Source organism: Syngnathus acus, chromosome 13 (genome assembly GCF_901709675.1).
Source record: "Syngnathus acus chromosome 13, fSynAcu1.2, whole genome shotgun sequence".
NCBI classification, from domain to species: Eukaryota; Metazoa; Chordata; class Actinopteri; order Syngnathiformes; family Syngnathidae; genus Syngnathus; species Syngnathus acus.
Genome location: NC_051098.1, coordinates 5,752,998 through 5,777,965, shown reverse-complemented (window position 1 = coordinate 5,777,965; position 24,968 = coordinate 5,752,998). Strand labels below are relative to the sequence as shown.

The 24,968-nt window shown below is 40.6% G+C and overlaps 2 protein-coding genes across 5 annotated transcripts; one reads left to right on the top strand and one right to left on the bottom strand.

The window, feature by feature from the left end:
* Nucleotides 1-2,070: 2,070 nt before the first annotated feature.
* foxn1 (forkhead box N1) lies at nt 2,071-9,811 on the top strand. Of its 4 annotated transcripts, none has more exons than XM_037268140.1 (9): nt 2,071-2,157; nt 4,574-4,703; nt 5,240-5,519; nt 5,633-5,728; nt 5,845-5,975; nt 6,383-6,479; nt 7,685-7,892; nt 7,961-8,392; nt 9,038-9,811. In XM_037268140.1, exons 2-9 carry the CDS (start codon nt 4,627-4,629, stop codon nt 9,334-9,336), a joined length of 1,620 nt encoding a protein of 539 aa, XP_037124035.1. In that variant the 5' UTR covers nt 2,071-2,157; nt 4,574-4,626; the 3' UTR covers nt 9,337-9,811. The 4 variants fall into 4 exon arrangements, with proteins under 4 accessions (XP_037124035.1, XP_037124033.1, XP_037124034.1 ...); XM_037268138.1 differs by having other exon boundaries at nt 5,211-5,519; XM_037268139.1 differs by lacking the exon at nt 2,071-2,157 and adding an exon at nt 2,181-2,844.
* Nucleotides 9,812-12,363: 2,552 nt separating this feature from the next.
* Nucleotides 12,364-24,682, bottom strand: unc119a (unc-119 homolog a (C. elegans)). The gene is made up of 5 exons (XM_037268126.1): nt 24,125-24,682; nt 14,839-14,952; nt 14,297-14,387; nt 13,626-13,798; nt 12,364-13,338 (listed from the first exon to the last, which is right to left on the bottom strand). Exons 1-5 carry the CDS (start codon nt 24,246-24,248, stop codon nt 13,226-13,228), a joined length of 615 nt encoding a protein of 204 aa, XP_037124021.1. The 5' UTR covers nt 24,249-24,682; the 3' UTR covers nt 12,364-13,225.
* Between the last annotated feature and the right edge of the window lie 286 nt (nt 24,683-24,968).

Genomic DNA, 24,968 nt, shown 5'->3' with positions numbered 1-24,968 from the left:
TTGTTCTGGGAAATAAATGATGTGTTGTTGTTTGACATACTGCGGTTACAAGTGAGCTGATGTGTTTCGTATGCGTGGTGCCCGAACTTGACCATATGGAATTAACCAAGTTGTAATGTGATTTTTGAAAATGTGGTTGTTACTCTAAAATTGATTGTAACCTTTTTTTTTTTTTCATCTGAGTTATGTTCAGCTACGGAGACAATAAATATTGTATATGGAAGAGAAATGCTCATAAGTGGAATCAAATGAGTTGCTGTGACCTTTGCATGATCAGGACAGGGATCTTGGACTGGGACAAAAGACAAATCCTTTCAAAGAGGTCAATGTGAAAGTCAGCAAAATGATTCAAAAGGAATTTGAGTCTGGAAAACTGATTGGAATCATTTCATTGAGCTCTTTGGCAATAGGCCAGATGTTTGCTGAATGCTGGAGGGAGGTTGAAAATGTTGATTCTGTTGAACCACGCTCATTCTTCTTCTTCTTGACTGATGGACATCATTTGATATCACAAGCGGTAAGACGCTCCTGTCACACTGTGAATGTTTTTTTTGTTTTGTTTTTTAAATCATTTTGTGTGATTTTGTCTTTTATCATGTGTAAATTCTCATTTGTTCTTCTGAGGTGACTGACTTATTTTTGAATATTTTGGCCCCAGTAAGCTGTGAGAATTCCATTTGACAAGACAGCTGCGAGTTTTCATCATTGCAGTATATGTATATATATATATATATACCCTTGGGGATGGGAATGTAATTGCCACATTCATATACACGCTCCCTGAGCCAAAAAAAAAAGTCAAGTCTTCATGCAGCTGCGTGGTCTTTGAATAGTTTTAATATTCCCATAAATATGTCTAATATGGAATTCAATTTCTGGCTCTCCACTTGTAGTCATTATAAACTCATGCAAATAAAGAATTGAATGAAAGACAAACATGCTCCTTCATGCCGCTCAACCAACAGGACACCTGCACACAACACCTGCAATGAGCGAGATCATAAGGCTTGTTCTGACAGAGCCCTATTAATTAAACAATATTCATTTTATCTTTGTAACAAGCAGTAAATCATGCTGAGAGCTGTTCCTCATTATTTGCATTTATTCTTTTGTGAAATGATAAAACAACCCTTTATGATGCAGCGCAGTTTTACACCATAAGCTATATTTTTACATAAATACGTTTTTGACAGTGACTGAAAAAGTATATACACCACTTGACATATCCCACAATATGTAATGTTATAACCTAAAATGTAAATGTAGGCCATGGAGAGTTTATTTGATTAACCGATGCAAAGTTAAGCACAACTGTGGTAGGAAAATGATAATCTTTAGATATATTTACAGATAAAAATATTTAAAATTTATCACATTTATCACCTCAATAATATGACAAAAAAAGTAACGTGAAACGACTACAATTTTACTCATTGAATTTTTTGGGGTACATTTGACTGACACTCATCCTAAAGTCACAATCGACATCTGAAAAATAATATAAACAGTCTAAATAACAATGTTTTTAACATAGAGCAGAGGAATGATGTACAATATCATTGAAGACAATTTCAGTAACACATGCACATTACGTCCTCCTAAAGAATTTGGCAGAAAAGAGCTCCTGGCAGAAGGCTTTGCTTACTAACACAAGTTTATTCAGCGTGTAATAAATCCTCTGTCACTGCCACGCCCTTTCACCGTAAACATGGTATGTTCAAGGTAGACAGTTTGTGTGAGGTAAAAATAATTTATGGGTTCTAAATGTTAAGCTTCAGAATTTAGAAAAGAACACTCAAATTGCTGTCATAATATATCATGGGACTTATGTATGTGATGCCATCACACAAGGTTATGAGTGATGATGAGTAAGGCACTGGAAATGAAAATTGTTGCTGCAGCGTAACAATAAAAGTCGTACATGCAGAGGTGAACAAGGCAAAACATTATCTCAAGCAGTCCGGAGTCAGCCGCTTCTTGTCACGTTGAACAAGGTAAGTGTAGGCAGTGGGCGGATTTGGCATCAAAGCAATCAACGTCTTTTCACATTTGTTTGACAGTTGTGTGAAATGTGAACGGGGTTGTCTATTCAGTAGTAGTGAGCCTCCCCCTTGACATATACTTAAACTTGACGACTCCATCACCTGTCTGAGAAGGGCGAGTAGTTTGTAATCACGGTTTCATAAAGCTAGTCAACATATTCTGGTCGTGCAAGACTTGTGGGTTTCAACTATTTAAAGAATTGCCTTTGTTGTTAACAGGGATTTTATTATGCGGGTTGTTTGACGGGAAGATTTGTGAGAAAGTTTTAAATTGGTTTGTGTTTGGCACAATTAAGCTTCTTGTGAGCTGGCTAGTAAATGAAAGTGTTGTTGATTAACTAGCTGGTTTTTCTGCATTTGTTTTCTCGTAATGTGTGTGAATTATGAAAGCACCTGGTGCCACTGGTCGTGTGTGATCTAGTGTTTAGTGTATCTTATGTCCAAGTCACAAAAGGAGGAAGAGAAGGCTGCCAATGTGAGCATCCATCAAAACCTGTTGCAACAGGTTGTCTTGCTTATTCTCTCATCTCTCATCTCATTCCAGTCTTTAGTTGGACGAGTGCCACACACACACGCACACACAAGCACACTGACACACACACACATTCACACTCTGGCATGACGATAATGTTACAAGCAGTCAAATCCAAAACTGGCCCTTCAACTGATTGACTGCACATTTTGACAATTTGCACACTGACGAGCACATCTTCAAGATATGGAGCCAGGATGTGTTGAGACCTAAGAGGGATTCCGAAGGTGTAAAGCCACAAAGAAGCCATTGACACATTTTAAATTAAGGGTGAGTCTCCAGTCTTAACTGCTCTCCTGCAATCTATGTTGCACATTCAGCATTACAGTGCAGGTATGTTTGTGACAGGGATGGGCAACTGAAATGGTGGAGGGCGGCCATCCATCAGTGCTACCACATATGACCTTGCACTTTCTAACCACATTTGACAAAAATGCTCTTTTAAATATGGTCGAAATATGTGTAATATATATGCATATACATATAAAGATGTGGTCTTGTGTGTGAGTGTGTGTGTGTGTGTGTGTGTATATATATATATATATATATATATATATATATATATATACACACACACACGCGCACACACACACACACACACACACACACACACACACACACTCATATATATATATATATACGATATCTATGTTTGTAGTTGCATGCTGGCAAACGTCCTTGATGCTTACACATCCTAACTGATAAATGACTGATACATCAGTCAACAGGCACAGGCTAAAAATACAATAAACATAAAAGGAGAAATAACTATTATTCACTCTTATTATTTAACAAGCTGGAGTTTGACATAACTTTGTGGGAAGGACAATTAATGCTGAGCATCAAAATAAATTCACAGCCATGCGTCAGCATCTGTTGGAACGTCTTCCTTGTAGTGAAAATTGTTTGAGCAGCAAAAAAAGGATGAACTTTCATTTTCAACTTCGTGATCTTGTCCATCCATCTATCCGTCCGTCAGTCAGTCAGTCTGTCTGCCTGTCCGTCCATCCATCTGTCCATCCATCCATCCGAACCCTTGAACCTCACAAGTGTGATGCAAATGTGTAAACCATTTGTTTCCAAAATGCAATGAAACATTTTGATATTGAAATGTTTTTTCCGCCCTGCACACTAGCAAATTTGATCCTGTTAAAACAATTCGTTGGCTCAGTCTGAACATGTTGAACAAAAGACAAGATTTTCTTTTCTCTCATTTTTGGAAAGTGCTCTTCATTCTTCAACCTTGTGTAACCAACCAGTCCATACTATGTACTATATTTTTAGAAGACATTTTAGCTTGATCTATCAAAATTTGTTTATTATGACAATCTTTCAGAGCAGCAAGTGATTTCAAAAGCTGACACAAGCATATATCCATCTGTTGAAAAGCTCTTATTTCATACATTGCAAATGATGTGTACATTTATAACGTTGTACAAATGGAATGCTAAATAATAATTAGTTTGAGTTTACTTTCCAGTTTGCGAAAAGTGCCACTTGAACTTTTGATGCCTAAGTGCATGCGTTCAGGCTATTGAGTGCATGTCAGTCAGGCAGAGCAGTGTTTGCTGCTTGGCAGCATGAAATGCAATCTCTCCATTTCCACTTTCACCCTTTTGCCTCTTTTCAAGTGGACAGAAAGTACTTAGATTGCTGTTCCTCTGTTTACACTTGTCTGCCTCAGTGATATTTGGCGTCGCATGACCAAAAAGCCATGCTTCGTTGGTACTTTAAAGAGCTTCCTCTATGTAAAATAGATGAAGTTACCTTGACTGGCCACGTGTCTCTAGTCTCTGCTGGGATCAGATAACACATATATGTACACAGTGAGCAACTTTTACCCCTTATTAACCTGCACGTGTCAAACTAGATTTACTGTCTGTGTCAACTGTCAAGTATAGGATAGGATATTGCATCTGAGATTAACAGGCGCGGCAAAAATGCATTGACTCGAGCAGTTGCGGATTTAACATAAACAGCATTTTCAATATTTTCCCAGAATAACGTCTTGGTACAGAATGTCAGTCACTCCATCGTTTTCACCCAGCAAGGATGAGTCTAAACCTTCGACTCCCCAGGCCAAACCTCTCACCTCACACGAGCACCTTGAGCGGGTGGCAGAATCACAGGTAATGACGACAATGAAGATGAGACAGGTTGTTGGTGTTAAGTCCACTTCTACATTACAGCCTCCATTCAGTTGTCATCAGTAAGAAGTACCGTATTTTCCGCACTATGAGGCGCACCTAAAAACCTCCAATTTTCTTAAAAGCCGACAGTGCGCCTTATAATCAGGTGCGCCTTATATATGGACCAATATTGAGCCACTACAGCAGGCGTGTCCAAAGTCCGGCCCGCGGGCCAAATGTATATATCTTATATATGGACAAAGTTTTAAAATGGGCCATTCATTAAAGGTGCGCCTTATAATCCGGTGCGCTTTATATATGGACAATGTTTTAAAATGGGCCATTCATTGATGGTGCGCCTTATAATCCGGTGCGCCATATAGTGCGGAAAATACGGTATTTGTCCCTCAAATATTTAGAAATGATTGAAGCTAGCATTTTGAAGCAATTTCTGCGGGATGCATCATACTGGTACCATCGTTAATATTGTAACATGGTAATTCACAGACAACACATTGCAGTGATGTCTGCTTTAGCCAGCAAGCCAGAGCACCCCTCACCTTAAGGCACGCACCTGTGACCAGGAAGCACAACGCAGAAGGGACGGGACGGCAGGGCCTCATCGACGCATCTCGCTTCCACCCTTACCTGCGACAACTCAGCGAGGATTCAGTCGAAAATACAATTTGTCTTCACCCTGGCTCGTCTCCCTTCGGCAGCCTGCAGCAGTTCTGCAGCCCTCAAATGTGCTCTGTCACATCTGGATCAAACAGCGAGGTGCAAACACTGTGGGAACAATCCACCTACAATGGTCAGGTGATGAGAAGGGCCATATTGTCATTATACACTAGTTTATCTAAGTATTTTTTCCCCATTGAATGAAATTTCTAACTCCTTGTCTGTCAAATTTCTTTTTATGATCTCTGCAGTGTTCCTACCCTGACCTACCAGCCGTGCCAGCTGAGACTCCTTGTTCCCATTCTCAGTGCTATATATCGTATAATTCCGCCAGCCCGCTGCAAGAGGTACAGTAAGTGCAATACATCATAGCAGAGGCAATAACTGTTGAAGTGTTGCAAGGTAATCTGACTAAAGAGAGACGATATGAGATGTTCAGATCGTCCCTGTATGTTCTCAACAGGTCGCGACAAGGCCATACGCTACTGAGGAGCATTCCTGCAAGCCAAGTTATTCTCACCATAGTCGCTCGTCTCAAATTCATCAGAGAAACAACTTGCAGCCCCTCTTCCCCAAACCAATTTACTCATACAGGTGACAATTGATTTGATTACTTCCAAACTTTAATAGTAACAGTAATTAGTTACATTACATACATATACATATATATATATATACGGACATGTAAGTACCAAGGTTAAAGCTCATTTATCTGAACAGATCTAGTGCAACTTAATCATCCATTTTTTTATACTGTATATTCTCACTCGGGTGTGCTGGAGTCTATCCCGGCTGCCACATATGTTTTTGGAATCTGAGGTAGTCACACAAGTGTGGGAAGAACATGCATATTCCACAACAAAGGCCAGAGTTCAGATTTGAACCCCAAACCTTAAAACTGCAGAGCAGTTATCCTAATCTGCTCTATTTCTTTTTTATGATTAATCATTTATGTTTTTGTCCGTATATATTTAGAAGTATGCTCTTGTGTTCCTCTGCAGCATTCTCATCTTCATGGCTCTGAAAAATAGTGAAACGGGAAGTCTCCCAGTCAGTCAGATCTATAGCTTCATGACTGAAAACTTCCCCTACTTTAAGGTACAACACTGCAGGTTACACACCTATGCTACATGAAAATAAAATAATAGAAATCCATCCGTCCATCCATCAGTCATCGGGCAGTAGGTGGGGGACACCCTGAACCGGTTGCCAGCCAATCGCAGGGCACACAGAGACGAACACCCATTTGCACTCGCACTCAGGGACAATTTGGAGTGGTCAGTCGGCCTACCAAGCATGATTTTGGGATGTGAGAGGAAACCGGAGTGCCCGGTGAAAACTCACACAGGCACGGGGAGAACATGCAAACTACACACAGGGAGGTGGAATCGAACCCGCACCCTCCTAACTGTGAGGCGGTCGTGCTAACCAGTCCCCCACCGAGCCGCCCATAATAATAATAATAATAGAAATACAATACAATAAAAACTCTTTATACTAGCGCAAGCATAAATAGGTTTGGATGGATCCCGCCCCCTTCCCATGGATCCTGTTTTGCCAGTTGTTATCTTCAGCCTTAATGTACTTGATGACACTAATTACTTCTGTAATGATGAATGACTCGCTGCAGAGATTTTGGTCATGACTATGTGTAAAGGCATGAGGAAGGCATCAAGTCAGGTTGTCTTGACACACTTTAATAAGGGGGCTGTTTGTGTGTTGTATAAGTAGATTGCGGAGTTTGCATAACAGTCACAAAATATAATCTGCTCATACAGCGCATAGTAAGATCCCTGATGACTACATTAACTTTATTTGTTTAAGCACTGAGGTTTGTATCTCAGTAATAAATGCATCATCAATGTGTACAACTTAGATGGCATCGTACCAAGCAATTGTCTGTCACTTTAAAAACATGCTGCAGTGTCAGAACACGTGACAGATAAATGACATGGAGTCTGCTTATCATGGTTGGAATTTTTATTAGAGTGTTAAAATGCTGTCGCTGCAACTATTTATTTGCAGTCTCACCTGCAACTAACTCCAAGTGTATATACAGTTCTAAACGTACGTATACATACTACATGTAGAAATCTCTACTTTGTCTTTCCTATAGTCAACAGAACCACATAATTTTGTGACATAATGGCAAGACTTGAGAATATATTATTGACAATAGAACCCTCTTGTGGAAAACAATACAGAAAATGGATGGATATGTTCTGGCCAGGTGTTCAAATACTTGTGTCTGTCTTGTACTATGAAGCTCATTCAATATCTCCCCTTGGCCTGCTTCTTTCTAGACAGCCCCCGATGGATGGAAGAACTCAGTGCGCCACAACCTTTCTCTAAACAAAAGCTTTGAGAAGCTGGAGGGCAAAAAAGGGAATTCCTCTCGGAAAGGTTGTCTGTGGGCTCTCAATCCTGCCAAAGTGGAGAAAATGCAGGAGGAGTTGTACAAGTGGCGCCGCAAAGACCCCGTCAGTGTTCGCAGGAGCATGGCGAGACCAGGTGGGACTCTGGAACATCTTGAGATCAAGTTAAGCACTGAAAAGCACCTTCATGTTTATTTTCTGCAGAAGACCTAGACCATCTTCTTGGACAGATGCCCAAGACGCTCCTCCGATCAAAGCCACCATACACAAGACCTGCCGGCATTTATGGGCCCATGCCAACGTCCTCTAGCCCAACACATGGCCAACCCAGCAGAGCTCGTCGACGTCCACAGTATTCATGTCCTCCTCCGCCCTCACAGCAGCCCTCTTTCCTCACCGACACCCATTTTAGCGACTCATTGGCGCTGTGCTCCCCATGTGATCAGCAGCACACAACTGACGTCCATCCCGAGAGCATGAACTTAATCGCGACTATGAAGCTGCCACCCGCCTACAGCATCACCCACCAGAACGAATTTAATGTTGGTCTAAGGAGTCTGCAGGACTTGCAATTAGAGGGAAATACTTATGATGTGGATGTACTTAACCCCAGCCTGACTGATCTGCAGTTGAAAGGTAGGCAGTGCTCGCGCGGTTACTGATGAGTTACACTACTTAGCGTATTTATCAGCTACCTAGTATGACCAGCTTGATCTTAAAATCAGCCATCCAGGCATTTACATTACCATGATATGTATTTATTGCATTGATTTACCCCTCTCATAAAATGGCAAATCAAACTATATCTAGTATTAGATTTAACACCTTTCTGTCAGAATTTGATCATAAAACCACAAATATCAGACAGAAGATCTAGTCAGATATGTCACCCTACCAGTTATCCACCAGATTCTTAGAAACATCAATTTAGACCTTATCATGAAGTTTCCAGCCTTTTTGTAAATGATTCCAGAAACAGGGAGCCAGAAAATGACCCTTGAGAGAGACAGTTAAAAAAATCCTGAGAATGAAGATGATTTAATCCAGAGTTTCTTTGGCCAATGAAGGTCACATTTAGAACACCTTAACGTTAATTGATTTATTGTGAATAATAAAATAAAATGTATTACTAACAATAAACCAATAAGTAAAAGTAGTTAATGTATTCAAATTGAATTAAATACACTTAATATAATTTGTAAAGTGGAGTGAACTGTGAACTGAATTGAACTGTTCAATTGTTTCAATTGAAATGACTTATCAATTTAACCTGTTTTTAAGGTGGCCTGTGGGAAGAGTTGCAAGAAGACAGCCTGGTGTCACATCCACAAAGTGCCCCCACGACCGTGACCATCACCTCTGGTTTACAGGCATCCTGTATCCATCCCAGCTACGGAGACACCATGATGCTGCCTGTCAGTGAGATCTCACCGTTGGCCCGGCATAAAATAGAGTTTGATGACACATCGAGCGAACAGAGCTTGAAGCAACACGCGTGTTCTAGCGGCTGGCATCCCGACGTTTATTCAGCTGACAATTTGCCGCTATATTTGACCTGTTGCACCACATCCTTAGTGTGAACAGGCAATGTAACCGTCAACTGTCAACCCCTTCTTAACCGACAGATCCTTGACACGTTTTTCGAATGAGCGTTACGGTAGCAGGCGGCTTCACCATTGGATCTGTGACCCAGGAAGTCCTCAAATGCTTGTTTTTTCAAATGTGTTCACCTCTCTACTCAGTGAGAATAGAGAAGACCTCTCATGGCTTGTGTGACCATACATTTCCATGTCAATTCAAAACCAGCACAAGTTATTTGGGGGAAATGGTGAATTTGAGCAAGGTGAGAAAACAACAATGTTTCCTGTACAAATTTGAACCGCAGATTATATAAATTGATGGTGGTCTTAAATCACAGTGCACTCTGTGAATATGACTTATTTTTACATGACGTCATCAAATTGATGACGTTATTTTAAATCAAACTTTCATAGTTTACCCATTGCAATGCTTAAATTCAAAATGTTAAGTACAATATACGAAACTGTAAATTTGTCTACAGCAGTGGTTCTTAACATGGGTTGGTGAGTCAGTCTCAGGGGTTCGGCAGAGCCTCTTCTGCAGAGGACTGAATACACCTGATTTGTCGTGTAAATTCTTGATGACGCATATCTGAACTGGTCTCGCAAAGGCATCAGCAGAAGTCATGCTGATTTGCAGGTATGTAATTTGTTTTGAGTTCATGCATTGTGTTGGTTTTGTTGTTTGAACAAGGGGATGTTCACGCACAGCTCATTTTGTGCACTGGTAAAAACATTAATGTCTTGAATTTGAAATAAATAATAATATTTTTCACCAAAGAGGGGTTCGGTGAATGCGCATATGAAACTGGTGGGGTTCGGTTGTCACGACTCGTCCCCGATTGTGTCCATATTGTCATAGTTTCTGTTCGTGTGTCTGTGTGCTCGCCCCTCCCCTCCTGTGTGCCCATGATTAGTGTGATCATCCTCACCTACCTCTTGTTACCTGTCATGTATTTAAATCCTGTCTGTGTGTCACAACCTTGTCGGATTATTTCTTGTCTCATGTCTTCTTGTCTCTTGTCGTTCCTGTTTTTGCCTCGGTCGGTCAGTCAGTCCTGTTGGTGTTTTGTGATGCTGTTAAATTAGTTTGCCAGTTTCCTGTCTGTTTTCCCTTCATGCTCCATTCCAATTCCCTTTTCCCTAAATAAACCCTGGTCCAAGATGCATTTGGTCGCCCTGCTCCATTCCGATCCGTGACATCGGTACCTCCAGCAAGGTTAAGAATCACTGGTCTATAGTATTTTCAGACCAAATCTTCTTAGACCTCTGTTCTCCACTGTGCAGAAAATAAGAATATTGCAAGCATTAAGACCACTGTTGTCATTTTTACTTCTCTTTTTGGGGGAAATTGTTGCTAGAGGGGTTGGAAAAGTTTCGAAATACAGTAATCTCTCATTTATCACGGTAAATTGGTTCCACGCCAACCCCCGATAGGTGAAAATCCGCGAAGAAGAGAACATAAATTATTACAATATCCACACAAGGATTTATGGACTTTTATTTCATTTTTAAACACTTTTGTGTATACTTTAAAAAAAAAAATCCGCGATGCACCCAATCTATCTGCAATCTAAGTTTTGAAAGAAATCCGCGATAGAGCGAAGCCACGATAAGTGAAGCCCGAAGTAGCGAGGGATTACTGTATAGCGAAAATGTATTGCTTGTATTGGCGTACACATATTTGCACGTTTGATGTATTACTTTGACTTCATGGTCACTGAAAGATTTGTCACCTGGAATCGGACCTTGTCATACAGAAAGAGTCTGTCAAAAGTATCGTGCCTCCATTAAAGGTAGCAATTATATTTAACTATTATTGACATTTCCTTAACCAATAAATATATTTGTTGCTAGGGCCAAATGCAACATATTAAATGGCTCGCTTCGCTTTTATTGTTGTACATAGAAAAAAGAAAGACGCTTGGTGGTTGTAACGTAATAATGCATTTTGCACAGATGATGGCAGTAAAGTCACTTTTGTACAAATTCTTCCACCTGTGTTTTTTGCTTGTGAAGATTACCGTTTTTTTCCATGTATAATGCGCAAAATGTAACTAATTTATTGTCCTAAAATCTGGGGTGCGCATTATACATGGGTACAATTTTTTTTTTTTTTTTTTTTTTTTTTTTTTTTTGTGAAGAAAATCATGGTACAACAATTTTTGAAGAAAATCTTGTCACGGATGGTTCTTTACAACGTCACTTTCCTCTCTTTTCATTTTAACCTAACTGATCGCGGTGGTGCCTTTCTGGGCAGTCGGAGAAATCAACGCCAACAAAAAAAATACATCCAGCCTAGTTAAGAAATCACCAGAAAGATCACCATGACAATTGTGAATAATAAATAAATAATTATTATATATTATATATATTATTATTATTATAATAATAAATAATTGTGATAAATAACTGGAACATCACTCAAATATTGGTGATCCCGTTGAGAGTCTCACATATTTCTTCGCTATCGAGTTTGCTACTGCATGCGCAGTGATACTGACCGGCAGAATAACATCCGGTTGTTCCCAAAGATGATCTTTTTTCTGAAATAATTTTATGTTTACGGACTTAAGTAACCCGGCCGGGTCATACCAAAGACTATAAAAATGGGACCCATTGCCTCCCTGCTTGGCACTCAGCATTAAGGGTTGGAATTGGGGGGTTAGATCACCAAATGATTCCCGAGCGCGGCGCCGCTGCTGCTCACTGCTCCCCTCTCCCCCAGGGGATGGATCAAAATCACACGGGGATGGGTCAAATGCAGAGGACAAATTTCACCACACCCAGACGCGTGTGTGATGATCATTGGGACTTTAAAAAAAAAAAAAAAATAAATAAAATAAAATTAAAAAAAAAAAGTCAAAATTTGGGTGCGTATTATACATGGGTACAGGCTTTTTTCCAGCATCGACATGCCATTTTTAGGGTGCGTATTATACATGGGGGCGCATTATACATGGAAAAAAACGGTAATTCGAATTGTGTCAAGCATGATTGGGTGTAATTCAAAGGCAATCACTCACATTTTCGGAAAAAGTCCCATATTTATTGCATTGATGTAATTTCACTTTTCAAAATTGGACATAAAATTCTTACAACACTTAATATCATAATTAAAATGTATATGCAGTGTTCTGTACTACAATGTATGTACTGGATATCAAAATTTCTATGTATATTGTCTGACACTTCAAAATGACGACTCTTTTGAAAAATACTCTAGACAATGCTATGAACCTGAAAGCAAACAAAAATGATACACAAATTGACAAATATCACTCCTGTCTGTCATTCTGAGCTGAGTCATGTTGGGACCGAGTCATGTGACGTGTGCAATCAGAAATAGATTCCATCAGTAGTATAAACTATATAAACATCAGGACCCATAATGACAAAGTATTATGATCTCTAGCTATGAGTACTGGCTATCAAAACACACACAATGGAAATGAACTAATGTCCATCTACTGAACTGATATGTACTGTAGGGTGGTGATGGGAAAATGAAGCTTCAAATTTGCTTCATGATTCAGTTATTGATTTTTTTAGACTCCTTTAGATGACACTAATCGTTCAAAGAAAGGATTTAAGAAATGACAGGTCAGTGAGCTTTCAGCCCTATGCTGAATAGAAAGTGCCATTTAGAGGAGCCAAAAATGATAACAACTGCTTCATGAAGACAATTTGAAGCTTCATTTCCCAATCACTACTGTATGCACAACACATGTGCCGGCCGCAGACACACTGCTGTAAATGCTCACTGGTGTACATTCCTACACAAGGAGCCAACAGCAATGAGACGTCCGTGTGGGTTCTTCTATTTAGGGCCCTGAAGTTGAAACGGCTGAGTGGACAATGTCTAAAGAAGGGGGAGGAAATGGTGGATCTATGGACCCCCGCTGTAGGAATAGTCTGCCTTGTTGTGCATCACCAGTTTGTTGTCCACAAAGTAGAAGCTGTCAGACTGTGTCTCATACGGATGGATGATCATCTCACGCACTACGAGAGAGAAGACAAAATATTTGGGATTTAAGTTTGGGGGTTTTGTGAAGTTGTGAATATAATCCATGCGAATATGGATAGTAGTTTGAGAATTTATTTGACTACAGCAGGTCTATGTACTACAGCACAAATGAATTTCTGTGACCATTTACAACAATATTTATATTCATCCATCTATTCTACGGCAGTGATGCATATTGACGGGAAGAACAATCAAATGTTCTTCCACTAGATGGCAGAAGGTACAATAAACTTGTGTATCAAGCTGTTGTGACTACGCTTACTGATGTCCTCTGACAGTGCCGGGAACTCGTAGATGTGCTCGCATGTGTTCTTGCTGCTGGGCATGCAAAAGCCAAACTCAAAGTCAAAGCTCTTGAGCAGCTGGTCTCGGAAGTAGTGTCTCTCGATCATACGGAAGTTGTTGATGGGTGTGTCACCCACTGTGAACTCCACCCTGCACACACAAGAGGCCCACCCAGTCAAACTAAGCTGTGGAAAACATACACATTACATGCTTGCTTGTTCAATCAAAAAGTACAGCTACTATTGCATCATCCATCCGTCCATCCATCCATCCATCCATCCATCCATCCATCCATCCATCCATCCATCCATCCATCCATCCATCCATCCATCCATCCATCCATCCATCCATCCATCCATCCATCCATCCATCCATCCATCCATCCATCCATTTATCTATCCATCCAGGGCATAGTTGTTTCGCATTAATTCATTCCAGCACTTCTCAGAAGCATTGACAGAATGTTCTGTATGTTCTTGCTTGTCAGCCCACACATCCTGTTCGACTGTTCTGGTAGAGCAGCCGGCCTTACAAATTCATCATTTAGTTTTTGACGCTCTCTGTCTCTCTCTCTCTTTTGCTGTCTCACATCAAGTCTCTTTGTTTTAATTCCCTCTTGCCTTTCACTCAAATAGAAGGCAGACTTACGTGGCTCCGACCTGCCGCAACTGTAAAAAGGCAGGGGTGAACTGGTAGCGAACAAAGCGCCCGGCGTTGGGGTCACATTGCTTTCGACCTCCTGCATGGATAAATGATATGATTGTGAGTTTGGAAGAAATAAAGCTAAAGCAATCCATTTAAACACAGTGAATACAAAACAACTTTTCCTTCAATAGATGCAGCACCATGTGCCCTCCATCTCGAGTAGCCCATGGGCCTCTTCTAAAAATAGCTCATCAATGAAGGGAAATTGTGATTTCCTTGAATTATGTAAAAATGAAAACATTTGCACAGAGATGTACAAAGTGTTGCATATTGAGAAATACCAGAAACAGCATTAACATGATCAGTGTCTTCACATAGACGAGGTAATTGGAGTGAGAGTTTTATTTCGTGCGTATCAAACTGGTCGCCCTTCACATTATTCAGTATGCAGAAAGTAGCTCTCGGTTTCAAAAACATTGGTGACCTCTGCACTATAGTGAGCATGAGAGTTAAGTGGGCCATTTTTGTCGAGCTTATGAGCTGACCTGGTGCTGGAGGTTTAGTGATCTCAAACAGGACTGTTCCTGTTTCCATATCACGGATCTTAAATCTGGTGAAGTCGATCATGTGGACGTTTTCCTCTGGTGAACAAAGATAGTCTGAAACAGAGAAGAAAAGAGATGCACTCACATACACTGCTGTACACTATTGATGTCATTTGAATAAAAAGTTTGAGCAGGTGGACAGAAATGTGTGCAGATGTGCTGCTGTTGTTGGATGGCACAACCTCTGACAATCTACCCACCAATTTTTCTCCGCTTATTGAGCACAGAGTTACATGATCTGGAGTCTCCTTCAGCTGGATTTTTTTTTAAAGGAAAACTACCATTCCCACTAACAATTACACCTCCGGGCTCATCTTCAGTAAACCTGAAAAGCATGTTTTTGGAATGTGGGAGGGAAGCACACAAGCACGAGGAAAACATAGAAAGGTTGAAGCTAAGCATAGCTGTTCGCTTACAATCTTTAACATCTCATCGTTATTTTGTGGACATTTTCAATGGTCCCCTTTTTACCCCATTAAACCGTGCGTGTGTGTCCGTGTGTGTGAAACGCTCCTTTGCCAACATGGGAGGAGGATTAGACATAAGAGGCTTATTGTGTTTTACCATCACATGGCAGTGGACACACCTTGGCAAGTTTATTTTGCCCGTTCAACGTTGCCTAATACATTTAGACCAGACCTTCAAATATACAATTATGTTCATCGCAGAAAGAAAGAAACAAACGCAAGACAATCGCCTGAGGAAGTCGCAGTGTGTCTGAACCTGTCCACAAATCCAAATAGTATCATCTAAGTATTTGTGGGGGTTAGAGAGCAGATGGCCCAGGTAGGCTTTAGCCACCTGCTTGAAGATATTTATAAACCATTTAATAAAATAAAGCACACTATAGTTGACACCTAGGCTTAGAGTGCCCTAAATATGAACAAGACTATATTGCGATGGCTGCTTATTCTAATTTATTGGACTTGCTTGCCTGTACATTAAAAAAAAAGTCAGCGCAAATGCATGACTAGTGGTAAACATCTAATGTTGATCATGATCATTAAGATCTTGCTTCACTTTATATTACTTGAGGCACATTTTCTCTTCGCTGAGGTTTATTAGCCTGACGTGCTTTTTTGACATTTTGAGTGAGAGTGACGAATATGCGTTGGATCTAAAATGTATAAATCACACTTCAGTATTAAACTTTCACTCTTACTGCACTTTAATCATCTTTGCTTCAACCACTGAACACTGGACACTGAAGCTTATTGCAGCCGACTTTGAGTGAGAGGCAGGACACAACCTGGTCAATTGCAGGTCACTTAAAGAAAAACAAGCATTCACACTCATTTAAGTGGAACTTAAAAATAAATAGAAAGACTGCAAACTGACAACAGATAGATGAAGGAAAATCAAGGCAATTTGCAATATACTTATTTTATTCTATTCCTTCTTTCTGCCATAAATTTCTTTTCTGTCAGAAATCCCTCACAGATAAAAACTAGCTCACTAGTACTTAATGATATAAGGGCATCTAAAAAGTCTACACAACCTTGTTCAAATCATTTGTTTGTATTAAGGACAAAACATGACGGCAAGATTTATCATTTTAACGTTTTCCACAATTAATGTAATTTAGAACTTGTATAACTCAATTGAAAAAAAAAACATAGGTGCATATACATATACTAGGTTGAAATCTGTCAGATTATGAGGGCATCTTCAGATCACCTGGACCATAAGTGAAAGATGAAGTTCCTCTAAAGTTTATAAACTAAAGCTAATATGTTCAATGATATAGAACATTTTATTTAATTAAATAGAATTAAACCAATGCTTAAAACAACAAAAAAATAATTGAAATGACCTTTTCCATTGCCAAAACGGACTAAAATTTACTGTAATTATAGCAAAAATGCCTTGAGTCCAATTAAAAAGCGCTTGACTGGTTAATTCTGAAAATAGCCACACGGTGGTAATGGGGTGCACACTGTAATGCAACCGCAACATCCTGTATATTTTGACTCTCCCTCTCTTAAAAATGTCACTTGCTTTTTGGGGAAAATTCAGTCAAACGGTTTTTAGGTCGCAAACATGGTGGAAATAACAATGCGTAGATTTTTAAAAATATTTTTGCTGTCTTCCAAAAACTCAACAAACAGATTGTACTCTTTTTGCCCCGTATGCACTTATGTAAAATTAAACTGTTATTGTGTAAATATTGTGTGATTTGGCCATCCAACCATAAAAAGAAAGAATATCCTCTGTAACCTCCCAATGAACCCAACATAGTGCCAAGGTGCCTAGGGTGCTGTTGAAGTGAGACATGACACAGCCTGCCATACAAGGGTACACTGTACCACGTGAACGTAGAGTTGTGATGCTAATGTCACTGCGGCCTGCCCCTGGCTATGGATTATTGTGCGTGTCTGTGTGCGTGTGTGTGTGTGTGTGTGTGAGTGGTATGAGCGCACACACCTGCCTACTTCGGTAGGGGTTTGTGGGAGAGTCCAACGGACAAGAACATGTGTTGTGGGAAGTCAATCCTTGTCCGAAAGTCTGTAATTCCACGCTAATCTCTGGGATTAAAGAGCTATACGTGGCATCTCACTTTGCTCTTTGGCAGTGTTGCATTCAAGTCCTGTTTGTATTAACAAGTGACTCAAAATCCAAATTATGACGCTGATGAAAGGCAACCAGAAAAATAATAGCCGGCTTGCTTCAGGGAAAATTCATGTGTGTTTTTCCAGAAAAGGCTTCGCTCTTGCCATCATACCTCATAAAATAAAAATTCTGTATCTTCCACTAACAACCCAGACTAAACCGAACACTTCCCTCGCATACAAAGCTTGTCATTCAATTAGGATGTGTCACCTCAGCTAATTTTTTGGACACTAATTACTACTTCCCTATCTGGCCAGGGTTTTTTTTCACCATGTTATAGAAACTTGGGGCATTACAGAATATGCGCCATGAACAAGTGAATTTAGCAGGCAAAAGATGAGGATCAATTCCAGAGAAAAAAAATATATGACTAGGTGCACATATTTGTCAGCAGGGGACTATGAATATATGGGGGTTCAAAAGACACCCAATAATATGATGGACTACAGATTATTCCATTCGATATGTTGTTTTCTTCCCTCTTGACATTTATCCTCTTAATATTCTTATAAAACTTCTTTTCTCTTGTTCTCCTGAAATGTAATGACAGTCAAAAGAGAAGGCTTCAGGGATGCACCTTCATCAACTCCCCGAAGTGAAACAACATTTGCATAGCGCCTTCGCCTAGCGCGGAATTGCCTTTTATTTGCTGCGGCACATCAATTGAGCAGAGCAGTCAGGTGGATGAGGGCAAAGAAGAAGCTAAGTGAGCTGGCACTACTATCAAAAGGGTTGCTAGGTGACCATGGTGAAGGAAATCAAGTGGAGCTTTTTTTAGTGTGCGTACATCCTCGCGTGTGTGTGTGTGTGTGTGTGTGCATGTTGCAGTTATTTAACTTAATTTTATGGGAAGGAGTTAGCTGCAATGATCTTAGAGAGCTTCATTGAAAATTAAAAAAAAAAAAAAAATTCTAAAACAATAATGTTCAGTTTTGATCAAAATTAAGTGGTATTGTGACAAGTACAAGTGCAAGCATGTAGTGTATATTTCCCTTGGAAAATCTTCCAAGAATGCAAAGTGATAGGAACGATTATGTTTTGGTGCTACTTTGGCTTCAGGCGAGGTATGTACTCTGAGGACCTCAAGTGAAATTGGAGAAATCGGTTACATAAGCAAGAACAAACAAGAAAAAAGATGAGACATAAATTTGGAAATACCCTTTGCACAATATCTTTATTTATTTATTTATTTACAACTCACGGGTTTCTCCAAGTCTCAAGGCAAAAAAAAAATGATGATGATAGGTTCCAAACTGATAGAGTTAATGTGGAAACGACTTCACAGTACCTAAAGTCTGTATGATCTGTGTCACGTGTTAACATGTTCCTCCGTAATCAAACCAATCAACACAGTTTGACACTTATCCTTCACTTTCAACTGTATATGTTAATTTTCACACCCCGGAGCGCACATCTCATTTTTGTTATCACAGCACGTTTGTGTAAAGGGCAGACACATATCTTGCTCCAAATGTCTGCGGGGCACCACAGTAAAACTGTCATGGGTAAAGTTACTCTGCGTGAAGACTCACATCGTTTGTTGGTAACATGATTCACACCCCTTCAGCATGTGGATTAGGATTTTTTTGTTGCTGTTCTTTGGGGATTAAGGATCTGTTGGTTTGTCTTCATACTTGCACAACTACAACACTTTTCTTTCTTTATTTATTTGATTGTTTGGTTATTCACGAGACTATCCACTACTCATCCATTTCTAAACCGTTTATCCTGACCCGGGCCGCCAATCACAATGCACACATTGAGGCGGGCGATCATTCACACCCACATTTACATTCATGTTGTCATTGAATGGGAAGTGAAACTCCGCTGCCTGCAACATTGTCCATCAGTGACTCCATTAATCCTACCTTCTGACAAGATTAATATTTTTCTAATATTTTTATCATCTTATTCAAGTAAGAAAAAAATAGGAAATCTGTTTTCTGGGTTTGATCATGTGATGTTTGGAAGATGAGCCCCTACGCTCTGTGATGCAGAATATTTTTTACTTGACTTCCCCTTTAATATTGCACATGAATGCTCAGGGCCCTAAAAAAAGTATTGGCCTTTTTCTCAAATTTGTAATTTTGATTCAACGTGGACATTAGGCATGAGAAATTAGTTATCATCATTATTATTATTATTATATTATTATGTTCACACATAAACAACTGTTTCATTTGAAAATATATAGTTCGTACTGTATGGAATACATATTCTTATCAACACTACTTTTTATCTGTTCACAGTCTACAATGAAGACTATAGTAGCTCTAAACATGTTGGGTAATCACAATATAGTTGAGTCAGCATTTAAAAGCTTATGATGTGGATTAGCTGCACCCCCACCCTAGTAAAAAAAAAAGTAGGAGACGCCAACATGTTGCAAGACACAACTAGCCTTGTTATACCATTCTGCGTGGACCATAGCAAAGCGAGGCTAACTGACATTTAGATGAATACATCTCTGCATCTTAAAACCATCCACTGACCTTGTGTGCTTGGACTTCCGGTCCATGTGAAGGCTTACAGTATTATTCTCGCCCTCACAGGCGCCTCACAAAATTGGCAATAGAGGGCGTTGCATCGAAGCGATCCCTCAAAACCCTCAGAGAGTTTTTGGAGGGCAACATAAAATAGATTTTGTGTGTATGTGGGGGGGGGGACGCTTTAGAGAGAAATCTTTGCACCATGTGATGTTGAGTGTTAGTACACAGAACTTCTATTGAAACTAATTTTATGTAAGCACGGAGGTGTAACTAAAGAATCAACACATATACATTTAACAATGTACATTTACATTTTATGTTCATGTCTTCTTATATTATTTTACTACCAAGCAATCGGAGCGAACCAAATTTGAAATTTAGTCCATACAACACGACAAGTCACTCGTCATACTTGAGACGACTTTCAAGCTTCAAGACATCACAGACACACAACTCACAACAGAGCGAATAATGAGCATGAACTATTTGCAAGCAGTGGACGCTGCAAAGCATGCTGGGAAGTTCTCTGCCTCACTTTCGGTGTATTATACTGTACATAAATTCATGATAATGAACACATGCATCAAATTTCTAAGGAACAATAAAAATTAGTAACAAACAGCGACCCCCAAAGTTTATAACGTTTCTGAGAATGGGGTTTACATAAAGTGACAGTCAACGTACCAAATCAGGACAATGATACTCAAAGTGAAGGAATAAATGCCAATGCCATAGGGGGACATGAGACTAGAGAGTATATTGAGGGATGAGAAGATGCCTGCCGGGAAAGTCATGTCTTAGGGAGTAATCAATAGCCTTCAGAAATGTGTACTTTAAGTTTTAGTCCCCTCAGAGTTTTCTGCTCTTTTGGTTTCTTATAAAACTAATGAAGCATGAAGAGAAGGTGAGATGGTGGAAATTAATTGGAAATGCAGTCAAACAGAACATGGTTGAAGAAAGGACAGATGGAGAGAAAAAAGAGTAAATGCTAACAATTGCTGGGGTAGAAGATGAAAGCGCAGACTCCGAACAAATGCTGATGTTCCATTTTTCCTTTCTCAGCAGTGTTTTTCAGTGGAAGTTCGCTTGGCTGCCTGTGTTGTGTCACACTAATCGTACTGAGACACCATGACTGGCTGCCTCTGAGCTGCCCCCATAACACGACCTTGCCTCTAGCTGTTGAGACAATCACTGTCCTCCTGACATCAGGCACCACTTTCCCGTCCCTTCTAACAGAAAATGAAGAGCTGAATTGTGTTCTTAACTGTTTGCAACTTCTCAACAGGGAACAGCATCTTTAAATCCCCAAAGTGTGACCGTCGCAGTTATTGACGCATTACAAACAGAACATCTCAAATACACGACTAGATTTTTTTACTTTAGGGAAAATAAACAGGATTTTAACACAACACACTAAGGCATCTGTAAAGCTAAGAAAGTGTATCCATTCCAAAACAAAAGATGCTCAACATTGCAACACTGACCAAAAAAGAATGGGGGATTGATTTAAAAAAAACAACAACATAAGATGCCATGGCATTAAGAGACCTCATTGGAAGAAAGAAAGCAAGCAAGGAATAAACACCTTTCCCTGAAAAATATGGCACGTATTTATGCATACGTTGTAGTTGCGGGATTTTTAATTACCTGTTGTGTGCCAGGTTGGTGCATAATATGGTGTTTCCGCCCTCCTAACATAATCCAGATTACGTGTAGTCACTGGTGAGGCAAGATTAGTGCACCATCATGGCTGATTTAAGTATTATCTCACTGATGCAGCGCTGATACAGTCTTTTCACACACTCCGGTGAAACCGTGCTTCTATGGCTTGTTTATTTGATTAATTATTTGCAACTTTAAGTGTTTAACATCCATTCATAAGGATGAAAGAAATCTAGTACCGTATTTTCCGCCCTAAAAGGCGCACCGGGTTATAAGGCGCACCTTCAATGAACGGCCCATTTTAAAACTTTGTCCATATATAAGGCGCACCGGATTATAAGGCGCATAAAATAGAAGCTATACTGCATCAAACTGAGGTTGACTAGGGTTGCGGTAGGCATCCACTAGCCAATAACCAACGAGCCCTCTGTAAACAATCGCGTTTCTCAAACGATCTCCTATAAAATGATCAGAACTGACTAAAGTTCGATCTAACGCATTGGTACTACTTACCTATGTTTCCCTTCCATATCGATCCGTAGATTTACTCGAAACATTAACAGAGCAGCCTATTTTGACATGAAATAGCCTGGTACGTATAGCAGCTATCGCAATAGCATTAGCCATCCGCAAAGTCTCACGAGCCTCAGCTCGCAATCTCCCATGAGCCTCAGCAAAGTGTAAACAATCGCGTTTCTCAAACGATCTCCTATAAAATGATCGGAACTGACTAAAGTTCGATCTAACGCATTGGTACTACTTACCTATGTTTCCCTTCCATATCGATCCGTAGATTTACTCGAAACATTAACAGAGCAGCCTATTTTGACATGAAATAGCCTCGCAGGTACAACAGCTATTCGGTGACGCCCCCTGACTACAGTTGCCGTAATGCTGGGAAGCGATGCGACCTTGTAATTTACTAGTCGTACTAAAACGTACTGAAACATTTTGGCAGAGCACTGTGTACAACCAGTATGGATCAACAAATTCATCAGTTGATCCATATATAAGGCGCACTGGTCTATAAGGCGCACTGTCGGCTTTTGAGAAAATTTTAGGTTTTTAGGTGCGCCTTTTAGGGCGGAAAATACGGTACTTAATACAAGTCAATCAAAATCAATTACATTACATTACTTTTTTTATCCAGTGGACATTTGAGTAACGTCCTTTACAGTGAGAAAACAGAGGCCTTGTGGTGGCTTCAGACATGGTGCAAATGTGACAATAATAGTTATTAGAATATAAAGCAAAATTATTTGTTGCAGTATTACTTTAACAAGTACTGCTGAACACACCCATCCCCACCCCACGGGCAGGCCACAGGGGGGCCGTGCCCACCCACCAAGATATTGGGTTGGAGCGGCGGCACAGTGGAACACTGGTCTGCCTCACAGTTAGGAGGATGCGGGTTCGATTCCATCTCCGGCCCGCCCTGTGTGTAGTTTGCATGTTCTCCCCATGTTCACGTGGGTTTTCTCCGGGCACTACGGTTTCCTCCCACATCCTAAAAACATGCTTGGTACGCCGATTGGGCACATCAAATTGTCCCTAGGTGTGAGTGCGACTGCGGATGGTTGTTCGTCTCTATGTGCCCTGCGATTGGCCAGCAACTGGCTCAGTGTGTTCCCGGCCTACCGCCCGATGACTGCCGGGATAGGCTCTAGCATGCCCACAATTTGTGCCCCGCTATTTCATCCAAAGCCAGCTGGGCCAAGTTCACCTGCTACAGAAGGGAGGATAAACAATAGAGAAACTGGATGGATAAAAAAAATAAAACTGTATTATGATGACGATGCTGTTGATGATGATTTGATTAAAATGATAGGTGGTTCTCAGAGGTTGACCTTTAATTATGACCTCTATATTCACAATAATTGAGTAAACATTGTGTTGCATTCAACTTCACAAACCTTACTTTATTTTAACTTATTTCTTTTTCACAAATGTAGTCAATTGTGTCAACACGAAAACTTTACCTATCAGTTTTTGCAAAAAATACAGGTGAGCTGTGCTGCCATGACGTCACTAAAAGTCCAATTTATATTTCATCCACCTGACTGCTGATCTTTAACCGGTGAGTTACATCTCTCACTCTCATTAGGTTATGTTACATTCTATCCACATGGTTAGTGTCAAACTTCGAAACAAAAGTCACAGTTTCCCACGACGAAACATCGATTCCACATCTGCAAAATATTTGTTACCCTATTGGGTGACTGACTGCGTCTCTTTGAAAACATGAATGGAGAGTTTTTGGTGTCGCTGTCCATGGTGCATGAGTGCGCTTGAAGACCTCGTTGATTGCAAACGTCGTGTTTGCCGGATATAGCTGCGCGATATAAAGTCCCACACAGGGGCACAGGAGCAGATGGGCAACCCTAATCTGAAGCAGCAAGGATTTAACCGCACGCCCCTATCTTGCCAATTACACGTACAGTTTCCGAATAGACAAGGACACTTACTCTTGGTGATCTTTTGTAAACCAAGCACATCCTCAGGCGTGATGACGCTGTTTCTGCGCAGTTCTTCCTCGGTGGTGACGGGGATGCCCATGTCTGACGAGTTGCAGCCTTGCTGCACTTTCATGTCCTGCGAGGAACACTTGAGCGTGGAGCAGGCTGGCTTGAACTGGCGCTTTTCTGACAAGAAGTGGAAGGAGCTCTCGTCGGCGTCGTCGACTTGGCGGTGGCCGCGGGAGGCGATTTGCTTGCGTCGAAGGCTGCCTAATACACCGCGCAGCAAAGAGCAGGCTCAGTGCCCGGGTCCAAAATAGCCCGTTCTCCGTGCCTCGCACCTCCCTTCTTCTCCTCTCGATCCGGTAAAAGATCAAAATCAGCCCTTAGCTCCCTCCCTTCCTCCCTCGCTTCCTCCCTCCCTCCTTCACTCGCTCAAGGCTCATCGGCTCTCACAACAGGCTAAACCAAATCCTGCGGCTTTAAACGAGCCGTCATGACAGTCTGCAGTCGTCTGCTCAACGACACTGAGGACCTTTTTCGGCATGTTCTCCATCTCTCTCTCTCTCTCTCTCTCTCTCTCTCTCTCTCTCTCTCTCTCTCTCTCTCTCTCTCTCTCTTTCTCTCTCTGCCATCAAATTAGATGCTATTCATTCTGATCCCTCAAGGTGGAATTTCTTAGGCTCATCCACACACACAGACACACGCACACACACGCACACACACACACACACACACACACACACACACACACACACACACACACACACACACACACACACACACACACACACACACACACACACACACAAACACACGCACGCACGCACACGCACGCGCACGCAAATGTCAA